The sequence below is a fragment of the Aedes albopictus genome, chromosome 1, assembly GCF_035046485.1.
Source record: "Aedes albopictus strain Foshan chromosome 1, AalbF5, whole genome shotgun sequence".
Classification (NCBI taxonomy): domain Eukaryota; kingdom Metazoa; phylum Arthropoda; class Insecta; order Diptera; family Culicidae; genus Aedes; species Aedes albopictus.
Genome location: NC_085136.1, coordinates 172,371,805 through 172,385,262, shown reverse-complemented (window position 1 = coordinate 172,385,262; position 13,458 = coordinate 172,371,805). Strand labels below are relative to the sequence as shown.

The 13,458-nt window shown below is 40.4% G+C and overlaps 1 protein-coding gene across 5 annotated transcripts in view; it reads left to right on the top strand.

Moving 5' to 3' along the window:
- Nucleotides 1-483: 483 nt before the first annotated feature.
- Nucleotides 484-13,458, top strand: part of LOC134287602 (neuroendocrine convertase 2) — a 100,007-nt gene continuing 87,032 nt past the window's right edge. Inside the window, exons 1-3 of one of the 5 annotated variants that reach the window (XM_062849842.1) lie at nt 484-788; nt 931-1,090; nt 1,155-1,528. In XM_062849842.1, coding sequence (XP_062705826.1) covers nt 1,343-1,528 — 186 coding nt within the window. In that variant the 5' untranslated portion in view covers nt 484-788; nt 931-1,090; nt 1,155-1,342. Of the gene's footprint in view, nt 1,091-1,154; nt 1,529-13,458 lie in introns of all 5 variants that reach the window. The other 4 variants (XM_062849709.1, XM_062849802.1, XM_062849925.1 and 1 more) reach the window with 4 other exon arrangements.

The window sequence follows — 13,458 nt, the reverse complement described above, 5'->3', positions numbered from 1 at the left end:
TACCACTGCTAATCAACGTAACTTGAATAAAAGTTTAACATTTGTATTGAAGAAACATGGTAACAACTTGTTGTTAAGCTATATCAGTGTGCTTCAATAAAATGATCAAGCAAAAGTTGTTAAACTTTAAATAAGCTACTTGTTCGATTGATGATCATATGTGGAATAACGGCATCTAATACGTCGGAAGCAGCTTGCATTCTATCTTTATTAGAGCACTATTAGACAGATGATGTGAACACCTAAGCAACTGTCTTTCAACTTTTGTACCATTGGTTATTCAATGAGCAGAAATATGTTTATCAAACGTGCAGTTTTCACTGCATGAAACATTTATTTGCCATTTTGTTCAACATTTACTCTTGTACAACTGTCGGCGCCTTTGTAGCACATTTAATCAACTGGCATGATTATTAATTATTTTGAATTGTTACTTGGGGCAATTACGAAATGTATGAAGCACCCCCGTGCAGTTCAAATCAGTGTTCTCATGACATTTCAAACATAGCTGGGCATGCGCACAATAGAGCATTGTATGGGGCTAACATGGTTGACGTTGTATGTTGTCTTGCTGACGTAAAAGAAAAGCTTTCTAGTTATGTGCTTTACCATACATGCTGCTTATACCCAGTTGGATTTTCATTGTAACAGATGGAAAGCTTGTTCAGATATATGTATTAGGTACCCCTTTGAGTTTTCCACCACTTCTCGTATTATGTTCACTATAGCAGTACTGATAAAGAATTTACTGCTGTTAACCTGGCTGCATCGCATATGATACGCTTCGGGTGGATTTGAAGAAATTTTATTCGGTTTTACGTCGATTCGTAGTCCATTCAACAGACGAGTGTCAAATAAGACGAAGGTTTTCAAATCTGTGTAAGGATAAGTATATCTGAATGAATTAATACTGATTTTTTATTGGTTCAGCTTGACGATATATAGCGAGTAAACATTAAAAAAATACTGTGAAATGATTCATATGAAGTATATCTACAATATGCTACAATATGGTTGTAGTTAAAGTGTGCTACGGAAAAGCAACATTGTGTTTGAAATAAAAAGTTAAAGTTACTTCTGGTAATTACCCGTATGTGAGAAGAAACATGTTTGATCGGTCCTGTGAATTTCACAAAATTTATTGATTTTTTAAGATTCACTTCACATTACTAATACAAACGTAGATGTTGCTGGCAGATTTGCGTCAAAATACACATAAGAAGCTGTATCGTCATCGTTGACGTTGCCCTGCACCGTGTCATTAGAGCTGGCAAAGTCACCAGAATTCAGATTTGAGGAAATAGTCCGAAGAAGTTTTGTGAGAAGTGTGCGTGGCTAAGATATGGTGCGGAAAGCATGTTATTGTTTCGCGGGTATAATGCTCTGCTGCTTAGTGGTATCAGCGAAAGGAAAATCAACGTCTGGCAATGTTTTCACTAGTTCATTCTTGGTAAAATTCAAACGCAATGTGGATAACCAGCAGGCTCATGAAATCGCTGATCGCAATGGATTTATCAATCTTGGACCGGTAAGTCATAAATTATGTATCTCTATTACATACATATAAAATCAGCAGGAATGAGATGTTTATTCTAACAAAACAGATGATCAAAGCTAATTGATTGAGTAGTATTCTTTAAAGGAAAACGTCATGGCATCATTTAGTCTCCTTGATTTGTTCAACATGTTCAAACAAATATTTTAGAACATATGGTTCAAGCAACGGACCATCTGTCAGATTTTTTGGTGTACGTAGCTTCATTTCTAGGTACCTTGATTATTATAAAGGGTGACATAAATTCCGTAAAGTTTTTCGTAGAATATGTATGTACCAACACTCAACGTATACAACTACATTAATTGTTTTTCAAAACCTTTCAAGTTGAATATTATCGAAATTTGATCCAGTAAAGAATAAATCAACAAATGAACATAAAATCGTGAGTTGAAATGATGGGTCTCCACACTGAAAAAAATTGACACGATCGATTCATGTGTTTTAACTTACGGACCGATCCATAAGCGCCAACGTTTTTCTGATGTATTTTTCCAGTGGATTTAATATTTTCTACACTTTAGATTAATCTGATTCACAACATAGGTTCCACAGAAAAGGTCACATCACCGATTCAAATGTAATTCACTTCAATATAATATTGGTTACACATGGCGTTCAAATTGCCCTATCTTTATCTGAATGCGATAGTCAAAACATCAAATTCTCATATGTGATTCTATTGTTATTTAAGTAATTTCTCAAACGTATTTGCGTTACTGGTTATTTCAAATGGATTTAATAACTGGAGGCACATGACCAACAAAAAAACGTCAAACGCGTCAAAACGTTTTTCAACATGGTCGACAATAGATCACTCGAGTTTGCCGTTTGCTGCGAAGTATGTTGTTTTAATTTTGATTTAATCAATCATTAAGTTAATTATTTTAATCCATTTCCAGGAGAGAACATTGGTAGGCCAGTTTTCGGTCCCCAGAAGGTGAGCAGTAAAACTTTTTAGTTGGCCATCGCTTATTTTCACTTCGTTCCAGACCTAACTTCAGTCGCTTGCTGAATTTTCATTATCGTGAATTATCCTGTCTTGATGAATTCTTCCAGGGTACCAAGAACCTTAGCTCGTCGTCGCGAAGTCGATTCACCTTTGTCCGATTGCATGCATAGTGGCTTTTATCGCTTCGGGGAAGTAAGTGTTCCTGGATTCATCGGAGGATAGGTGGCAAGGGCCGGTTGGCAGTAGAGAATTATCGGTGGTCACATCTGTTGGTGTAAATTGGGGAAGTGTATGGCTGTCTGAGTAATGTGTTTTACATATAGATTTGCGCAAATTGTAAAACCCACGAATGTCACGTGTGAAACATATGGGTTCACCGACTATATTTTTGCACCTACCTATCAATGGTCCACACGAATCTCATGTGTATTTCACACGAAATTTGATCAGAATACATAGGGATTCTGAATGACGCTTATGAATCGGTCCGTAAGTTAAAACACATGAATCGATCGTGTCAATTTTTTCAGTGTAATATAAAGCAAACATTACTGTGAAGTTGAGCTAAAGTGGGAATGGTCCTCAATATAGTCGCATTGTAGCTATAACTTCAATTTGACTTTATTGGAGCCCTTTCCCACTTTTGATCAACGTTAATTGTACCCGAATACAAACTGAGATGTAGCTAAGCATTAGCAAACAACATCAATACACTTAGTACTGTCGCTTCATATTTTTTTTATTATGGGTTTTCAGTTGGAGTTGTGTGACAAATTATTTGTCAAGGCTGAACCCGTTATGCCTGGTTTACATGGTTCAACTGAAACGAGCATTTTACTCGCTACCTTCTCAAACATGTTCAGTAGGGCAGTTCAGACTTCAAACATGTTAAAAATTCCAAGCTCCCATATGTTCATTACAATCCTTGATGCAAAACTAGAGTCCTGTCAAATTTTCAACCATTTCGGTGGTGATTTAATGGTGGCCCAAAAGCAAAATAGGTTTATATGGAAATTACTATGGAGAATTTTCAAAAAAGGTTCTCCGCGATATATAGCAATAAGACATGGATGAAGTCATAGGGTCAAAGCCAAATTGAATTCTTCACATCTCAATGATGAATGTTGCCGAAGACCGCAACTCTTTTCGACTCATAAAACAGAAGTTATTAATCCAAGCTAAAGACACTATATGCAAAGACACGAAATGTTCCAATTGAAATTCCAAATTTGCTGTCAATGTCATTCCAATCGAGCAGGAGACCTATCAAACGCGCTTTAAAAGCATTGCTCGACAGCATCATCGTCATGACGTGACAATCATCATCAATAGCAACAATCATCAGATTTCGTGTCTTTAGCATACAGTGATACAGTGTCTTTAATCCGCTCTCTCTCTCTTCTTGGCGTAACGTCCTCACTGGGACAAAGCCTGCTTCTCAGCTTAGTGTTCTATGAGCACTTCCACAGTTATTAACTGAGAGCTTCCTCTGCCAATGACCATTTTGCATGTGTACATCGTGTGGCAGGCACGAAGATACTCTATGCCCAAGGAAGTCAAGGAAATTTCCTTTACGAAAAGATCCTGGACCGACCGGGAATCGAACCCGTCACCCTCAGCATGGTCATGCTGAATACCCGTGCGTTTACCGCCTCGGCTATATGGGCCCTGTGTCTTTAATCCATGCATATCCAATCATAGTATGCGTGTTACCTTCTTGCACACCTTGCAGGACATCGTGTATAAAGATACGCATTCGAGTGAGAATTTGTTTAATATCCTTTTTCCTGAATGTCGAAATGAGTTCCGGTCTTCAGCAACATTCATCATTGAGATCTGAAGAATTCAATTTGGCTTTGACCCTATGACTTCATCCATGTGGTAATGCTGTACAGCGTGGAGAACCTTTTTTGAATATTCTCCATAGTAATTCCCATATAAACCTATTTTGCTTTTGAACCACCATTAAATCATCACCGAAATGGCTGAAAATTTGACAGGACTCTAGTTTTGCACCAAGTTTTGTATTCAACATATGGGTGCTTTGAATCTTTAATATGTTTAAAGTCTAAACTGCCCTAATGTTCAGTCCAATGGAATGAGGTTTTTAGACTGAGCAAATGACTTGAGTGTCCATTTGAATGCTCTTGAATGCATCTCAGTTTAAGCAAGTGTTTACATGGTTCAAGTCGTGTGATGCGTAAGCAAACTGAATAGAATTCATCTCGTTTGACAGATGACTTGAATTCAACTCACATGAATCGCGGGTTAAGACGGGGCAAGTGAGATGATTTCGTTTGACTTGATTGAAAAAGTTCAACATGTTCAACATGTTCAACTTTCGTTCAAGTCAAGTGATTTGTTCAAGTGAGATGAATGGTGGTGTTTACACGTTCAATGTGCACTCAATTGAGCATCTTCCATTGACTTGAATCAAGTCATTTGCACCATGTAAACCAGGCATTAGTCAAATTTCATCTCTACAAAGACGAATGTTTAGACGGAATAGGCTATGTTGCCCAATTTAACACTAGTTTTTACATTGCGATTTGCAAACTACAAAATATTTGAACTAACCGTTAAAAAGGGTAACCATGAGAAGTGAGTGGAGTGAGACGTCTGTTTGTCTGTGACAGCACCATCAAGCATGGGAAAACTCATTCGCTCACCCGAATGCCGGCGATGCAAAATAGCCAAAATAACGCCAGTAATCAGTGTGTGGATTTTTATCGCGAACCACTGAATGGTCCATGCTCAGCAAGTGATACATTCGCGAATGTAACATTTCATGAACCAACATGCTCGGGAACGCTCCCCGAAATGCTGATCATTCTCTTGCCCGGTTCGATACGAGAGCGCAATCAAGAGAGAAGATGCTCGATGACGCTAATGAAAGCGATGCATTCGGTTAGAATATGTTTTTGCCATAATTCTTTTTTTATTGTGACTACACAACCTGCAACGTCATGAATACAGTTAAATTAAATAGTATTTCACGTTTTTAAAGCGAAAACGCATTAAATACTGATGAAAATAACGATTATTCACAGTTGCCCCAAGCCAACGATGAGCGATCATCGGTAAGTGTTACACTTAGCGATGCCCGCTCATCGCCGCAGCTTGTTTATATCGGAGTATCCTCTTTGTGTTCCTTCGTGAACCATGCGACTCGACGAGAGAACATACACCGCTTGGTAATTGAAACAGAACCAACAGAAGGGAAGAAAAACTGCCGAGTGGTTCACTGATCACTTTTTCGTCCAAACACTGCCAGTAATCCAATACTAATGCCGTTTTTGTTTTAGCGGTGGTGCTACACCGGTGTAGCACTTTTGCACCGAAAGTGTTCGTTTTTGATTTTCGTGCTGCACCGGTGTAGCATTTTTTTTTGAACCGCTCAAGATAGTGCAGCACTCAAAAATTCGAGAGTGTACACACTAAGATCAGCTCGGTATTTTTCCCATCTTTTTACCGAGCTCTCAACAGCAGATTTAACTCGGTACGCTCGGTTATCCCTTTTGCTGAAAACTCTGTAAATAAGTTAACGAGCTCTGCAAATTAACTATCATAAATTACAGATGCACGCTAAATATCGTTACTGGTGAACGGTAAATATGATTACCGAGTGTACCGAGTTAAATCTGCTGTTGAGAACTCAGTAAAAAGATAGAAAAAATACTGAATTCAGTGAAAAATTTACTGAGCTGGAAAATCAGAATCTTAGTGTGTAGCGAGTGTACACCGTGTCCACCAATAAGCGTTTGCAAAGTTGTAAATATTTTGGTTTTTATTCACGCACACCAATGCAACTGCACCGAAAATGTTTGTTTTTGCAGTGAAAAGTGTAGCACGAAGCGGTATAGCCCCGCCGCAAAAACGAAAACGACATAAGAGAGCACGGCGCTCCATGAACGAACGCAACACGAACGGCTCGCCACTGACGCCACCGAAACGAATCAGGAGAGAAACAAATAGAGTGTGAAATGAATCAGCGAGCATCGGTGTACAGTGACGATTCGTTCTTTGAGAGCTCGTTACCCCACGTCTCCACTAGTCTGAAATGTCTTGCCATTTTGCTGCCAGAAAGAGAATACGTAACAGAAATGATCAACACCGCTGCTTTCCATGCAAACAGCGAGATAACATTTCTGTCATGATACATCTGTCCAGCAAAATGGCAAGACATTTCTGTCTAGTGGAGACGTCGGGTTAGATGGGCTGTATCGATGGTTGAATGTTCACTGGTTGGGGCAAAACCCAACTAAAAAGCACTGTCAATGTCAAAATAAATGTCAAAACGAGTTTGACGTCTGACCGCCGTCGCATTATAGCTCCTCTATACCGAACGATTGCGCAAGTATGTGAGTGTTTCGTGACGTATTTCTCGTCACTTGCGTGTGTCTAGAACGTTTTGATCAGTTGTCAGTTGCCCCAACGAACGAACACGATTCGCTAATCGGGGCGCAGTCGTGACCCAACCAGCCAATCCGGACTGTATACGAAAAGAACGTTCGCTCAACTCTCCAACTCTCAACTACCAAGTGGCATTAATGCCCCTTAGCGTGTCATCGCAAAATGGCTTCTTCAAAATCAATGACCGAAATCAACTTTACACAACATTGCACCAATACATATTTGTAAAAAATCGACACTTATCTTATTCTATAAAATAATCAATTTCACGCGAGATATTCGGCATAAAAATGTATTCACACTACTTGAAATGCAAGCCTCTTTCCAAGTAATCACGATTACTAAGCATTATTTCCCTCGAAAGCGCTGTTTGGAGATCAGAAGGAATTTCTCAGCCTATCTTGATGCATGGGATATTCCTTGCCTGAATCGCTCAAGAAACCGGTTTTTCTTCGATCGCAGTACGCAGTAGCGAAGAAATGAAAGTTCAAATGGCAGTCACCGAAGAAAGTTTCTGCCAGGAATCACTCAAGCAGTTTCCTGAGCGATTCCTTTCGATCTCGAAACTGCGCTGAAAGTAGAAATTTTTAACGATTTGTTTCGACCGCACTAAAAATGTGGTTGGCGGTGTTTACCACCCACCGCAGTACCAACGACGACGGCGGCAGCGCGGTGATGTCTTTTGGCGCGCACAATCATCGATCATTGCACGCAGTGATGTCGATCCTGCTGGCCAAAGCATCAATGAAATTGATCGAAATCAATTAAAAAATCCAGTCAAACACATTGGTTATGCGTCATAAAATCAAAAATAATTTGTGGGGATATTATTTTTTAACTTTTTTACCACAATTGTTAGTGAAATAAGCAAATCTTCACCAAGCGGTCTGCCAGCACTGCTGTTGCAGCAAACATAAACAGTGGGAGATCGTACCAAAATAATTCGATCATTTCTAGCTTCTTACATAAAACATCTAACATTTTTCGTGACATTTGAATATGTTTCCTTGTTATTCATTGAAGTAGAGTAGTTTACTGCTTGAGTTGCTTTCAAATGATTCATATTCTCGAAATGTTTACATTGGAGGTACCGAGACAAAGAGGTGCTATTTTTGTTTGTTTGTTTATGGAATTGGTATAGAAAGGCTACACAACTACTATCGTGCTTGATGACTGTTTGGAATAAGAATCAAATAAGAAGAGCAAAATTTGAGCTGACACGCTAAGGGGCCTTAAGCTGATTGAATCAAAAACATGCTCACTGATTCAATTCTCAGTACGGAATGTTTCCACCTGAACGCTAAATGAACGTTCCAAAACGAATACACTGAAGTTTTTTTTACGCGGTACCGCGTAAAAAAAACCGCGTTATTTCAAAAATCGTCGTAAAAACCGCGTTATTTCAAAACCCGTCGTAAAAAAACGAGTTTTTTCAAAAACACGCGCAAAATAGTCGGGATTACATCCAACGTAACTTGATTTTTTTTTACTTTTTTACGATTTTTGAAATAACGCGTTTTTTTACGACGGTTTTTGAAATAACGCAGTTTTTTTACGACGTTTTTTTTTTTGAAATAACGCGGTTTTTTTACGCGGTGTTGAGATCTGGTTTCGGACTAATATCAATTTTGTAGGGAAGATATTTTACTTAGAAAAACACTTTATTTAACACGTTAGTCGAAACACCGGGCTCTGTTGTTTTTGTTATCGTCTCTCTCTCTGTCATGTCGGTATACCCGAGAAAAACGTATGGCTTACACTGAAACGAATGCACAGGGTGCAACATCTCCTTTTCTTTCAAAGATCTGAAGGGTCATCGTCAACCACATAATCTTCCAGTCGGGCCGGACGTCGGCAGGAACGTTTCGGCCGAGGTTCCTCATCTCGAAGTGGGGCCGTTGTCGTAGTTCCTTGATCAGTTACCTGTGGAAGAGAATCAATTTCGGTAGACATTGTTGACGCCTCGGTTGACTCAGATATCTTCTTCAAATGAGCTGAACTACGATCATAGGTTTTGCCAGACTCCTCATCCTGAATGGTCACTCTGGTTCCAGCTTTCTTTACCACCTCATATTGCGTAGGATTGTATGTTGTGGACAGCTTATTACCAGGCAACAAGTTCTGCATCAGAACTTTATCTCCTTCTTTGATTCCTGACTCTGTAGCATTCCTGTTAGCATTTTCTCGTTCGCATGCTTTGTACTTGGTGTAGTATCCAGAACTGTCAGAAAAAAGGTAAAACAGTATATTCAACAGTTCAAATATTTATAAGATTTTAATAGCGCATACGCATGCCTTTATTTTAGCGTGCATGAATCAGTTTGAATAAAAGTGCTCAAAGAGGGCTAACGCCCGACAGCGCGTAACGCACTATAAACGTCAATGATGTGTTGATGCGTGTTTGATGAGCAAGGATGCCTCAGTTTAGTGAACATTGTTGTAGCGGACGGTTGTTCCGTGATGTGAGTGGTGGAAAAAAAAAACAAAATTCGGCTGATGGCGGACCAGCCGAATTGGCTGCTTTGTTGTGACCTGTTGTGACTCGGATACCACAATGGCGCAGCTAGTATGGAACCTGTAGCGCTCTCTCCAATGGATTGCATCAGTGCAGGATTGCAATGGGTTTGTAAGTAAACATTATTGTGAGAATATGTTCCGAAACAAAACATTTCGGTAAGACTCCCACCTGAAAAGACAGTGGAGTAGGCCGAGAAGGGTAAACAAAAATTCCCCGGAAAGGCTCCCTGTCGGACAGGCAGAGGAGTAGCCCGTGAGGAGGAAAGAAAGATTCCCCGGAAAGGCTCCCTGAGGAGTAGCCCGGCAGGAAAAATAAGAAGATCCCCCGGAAAGGCTCCCTGCTGCAAAGGCAGTGGAGTAGCCCGGGAGGTGAATCAAATGATTCCCCGGAAAGGCTCCCTGACGAAAGGGCAGAGGAATAGCCCGACAGGAAAAACAGAAGATTCCCCGGAAAGGCTCCCTGAGGAGTAGCCCGGCAGGAAAAATAAGAAGATCCCCCGGAAAGGCTCCCTGCTGTAAAGGCAGTGGAGTAGCCCGGGGGGTGAATCAAATGATTCCCCGGAAAGGCTCCCTGACGGCAGGGCAGAGGAGTAGCCCGGAGAGTATGATCACAGACAAACAGATGACGTGATGATGATCACAGATAAACAGATGATTATGGGGTTCACAGACAAACAGATAATGCGATGATGATCACAGACAAACAGATGATGTGACGATGATCACAGACAAACAGATGATTTGATGATGATCACAGACAAACAGACGATTATGGGGTTCACAGACAAACAGATGATGTGATGATGATCACAGACAAACCGACGATTATGGGGTTCACAGACAAACAGATGATGTGATGATGATCACAGACAAACAGTTGATGTGATGATGATCACAAACAGATGATGTGATGATGATCACAGACAAACAGATGATTATGGGGTTCACAGACAAACAGATAATGCGATGATGATCACAGACAAACAGATGATGTGACGATGATCACAGACAAACAGATGATTTGATGATGATCACAGACAAACAGACGATTATGGGGTTCACAGACAAACAGATGATGTGATGATGATCACAGACAAACAGACGATTATGGGGTTCACAGACAAACAGATGATGTGATGATGATCACAGACAAACAGATGATGTGATCATGAACACAGATTAACAGATGATTATGGGGATCACAGACAAACAGATAAATTGATGATGATCACAGACAAACGGATGATGTGATGATGATCACAGATATACAGATGCTGTGATGATCACAAACAGCTGATGTGATGATGATTATAGACAAACAGATGATTATGGCGTTCAGAGACAAAGAGGTGATGTGATGATGATCACAGACAAATAGATGATGTGATGATGATCACAGGCAAACAGATGATGTGATCATGAACACAGATTAACAGATGATTATGGGGATCACAGACAAACAGATAAATTGATGATGATCACAGACAAACGGATGATGTGATGATGATCACAGATATACAGATGCTGTGATGATCAAAAAAAAAATAAAATTCGGCTGATGGCGAACCAGCCGAATTGGCTGCTTTGTTGTGACCTGTTGTGACTCGGATACCACACTTGGAAGAACAATCTTTGTCCCTGAAGTCCTCGCTCGCTGGTATCGTCTCAATGTCCTTCAATGATGGTATCTTGGTACGGATTGTTCGACCCATGAAAACTTCCGAAGGGGTTTTTCCCGTCACAGAATGGGGAGTAGAGTAGTACATCATGAGATATTCTTCCAAATCTCGCTCCCAGTCTCTCTTGACGGCACAACTTATTTGCAAGCGTTTCAGCAAAGATCGATTTTGCCTCTCTTCTTCCCCATTTTGTTGCGGCCAATATGGCACCGTGAAGTTAAGAAAAATGCCACTTTCTTTACAGAAATTTCCAAAATCGGAGCTTAAAAACTGCCTTGCATTGTCTAATGTAATAGTGCGAGGGAAACCTAAGCGCTGGAAAATTCGTCAAAGTCTGTCAACTGTTCCGTTCGCTGTTATTTGTCGCATTACTTCCACTTCTTTGTAGCGACTGAAGTAGTCAATAATGACCAACAGGTATTTACCACTTGGTAATGGACCTAGAAAGTCAATGGCGACGTCTGTCCAAGCTTCTGATGGCAACGGTCGGCTGTGCTGTGCATAGGCTCGGGCTTTTGGGGCAAACCTTCCAACCGACAGCCTTCACAAATTGGGTTTTTAAATTAAGAAAAATGTATCGATTTTTTTATTTTATACGAAAGAGCACCTTTTTCTGAGCCACTATGATTTTTTTCAGATTTTTAAAACTTTATTTTGATACCTAAAATCAATTTCGAAGAGATTTTTTGAAATCACCTTTTGACAGCTGGGTAACTGTTTGACAGTTCCACCCAGTACAAAATGCGACGAGGGGTGATTCGACAAATCGCTCCCATACAAACTTCAAATTGATTTTTAAATAGGTTCCCGGGCACTAAAATTCATGAAAATTTGGATTTCGGCTCAGTTTCTCATGCAGATTCAGAATATGGAATTATCTCAACACAGCTAAAGAAGCCAATTGTCACAAACCTGATTATTTCTTTGTCCATTCCAGGCCACCATACTCTGTCCCGAAGTCTCCTTTTCATCGCTGATTCTCCAGGATGTCCTTCGTGTCCTAGTTGTAGAAATCGCTTGCGCAAACTTATCGGAATCACCATTTTGTCCCCCCTCACAACTAGTTCGCCTACTATTCCAAGCTCATTTTGAAACGCTTCGTATGGTTTTATTTCAACGTCATTCCAGATTCCACTACGAAAAGCTTCTCTGACCAGCATGAGTTCCCGATCATTAGCTGTAGCACTTTCTACCTCTCCAATGTCAATTGCAGTAGATTCTAGGATAGCAAGTATAAGGAAGGTTTCGTCGTCTTCAGAACAAGCTTTATCCGTCTGATGGTGGTCGGTTAGTCTAGAAAAGGAATCTGTGATATTTGCGGATCCCTTCCGGTACTTGACATCATAGGTGAATGACTGTAGCCGTAGGACCCATCTTTCTATGCGAGAACATGACCTTGAAGTTGGAGCAAATATTGCTTCAAGCGGCTTGTGGTCAGTTTCGAGTTCGAATCGTCGTCCTACCAGATACACAGCGAAGCGTTCAACTGCCCAAGTAAAACATTGCGGCTCTTTAGAACTTCAAGTACTTTCTGCAGACATCGGTCATGCTCTGCTTCATCGGCCCCGAATATGATTATATCGTCGATAGAGCTAATGCAGTTCTCACACTCCGCAAGTAATTGTTCCATAATCTTCTGAAACATTTCGGGGGCACAAGAGACCCCGAATATCAAACGTTTATATCTGTAGGTGCCACGATGAGTGATGAACGTGGTAATTGAACGCAATGACTCATCTAGTTCAATTTGATGGAACGCTTCTTTTATATCTAATCTGGAAAAGAATTTCGCAGATTTTATTAGTGGCAGAAAATCGTCAATTGTTGGCATGAAATGATATTCCCGTCTGATAGCTCTATTTGCCATCCTCATGTCAACACAAATTCTCAGGTCCCCGTTGTCTTTCACTAGAACGTCTAACGGAGACAACCAATCGCTATACTGGCTTACTTTTTCAATTATATCTGCCGCTTCGAGCTGATCTAGCTTTTCCTCGATGCGTCCTAGCAAAGCGATCGGCGGTCGTCTGGCGTGTTGAGCTACCGGGGTAACGAATTTGTCAATTGGAATGCGAAGTTTAACCTCCTTCGTTTTAGGAAACGGGGTGATACTTCCGATATTTATAGTACATGAAATCAGTATACAAATTAATAAAAAAAATATTTCCAGTTTAAGTATTACTCATACCTGGTACACTCCCTCATTTGGCTCCGGGAGTCCCAATCGCAAAACGTTCAGTTGCCGAGCCGTTTCTTTACCCAGCAAAGGCTGGTTTCCGTCTTTGACAACGTAGAATCGTGCTTCCTCATTAGCCTGTTGATCATCGCTGAAAATTTCAACC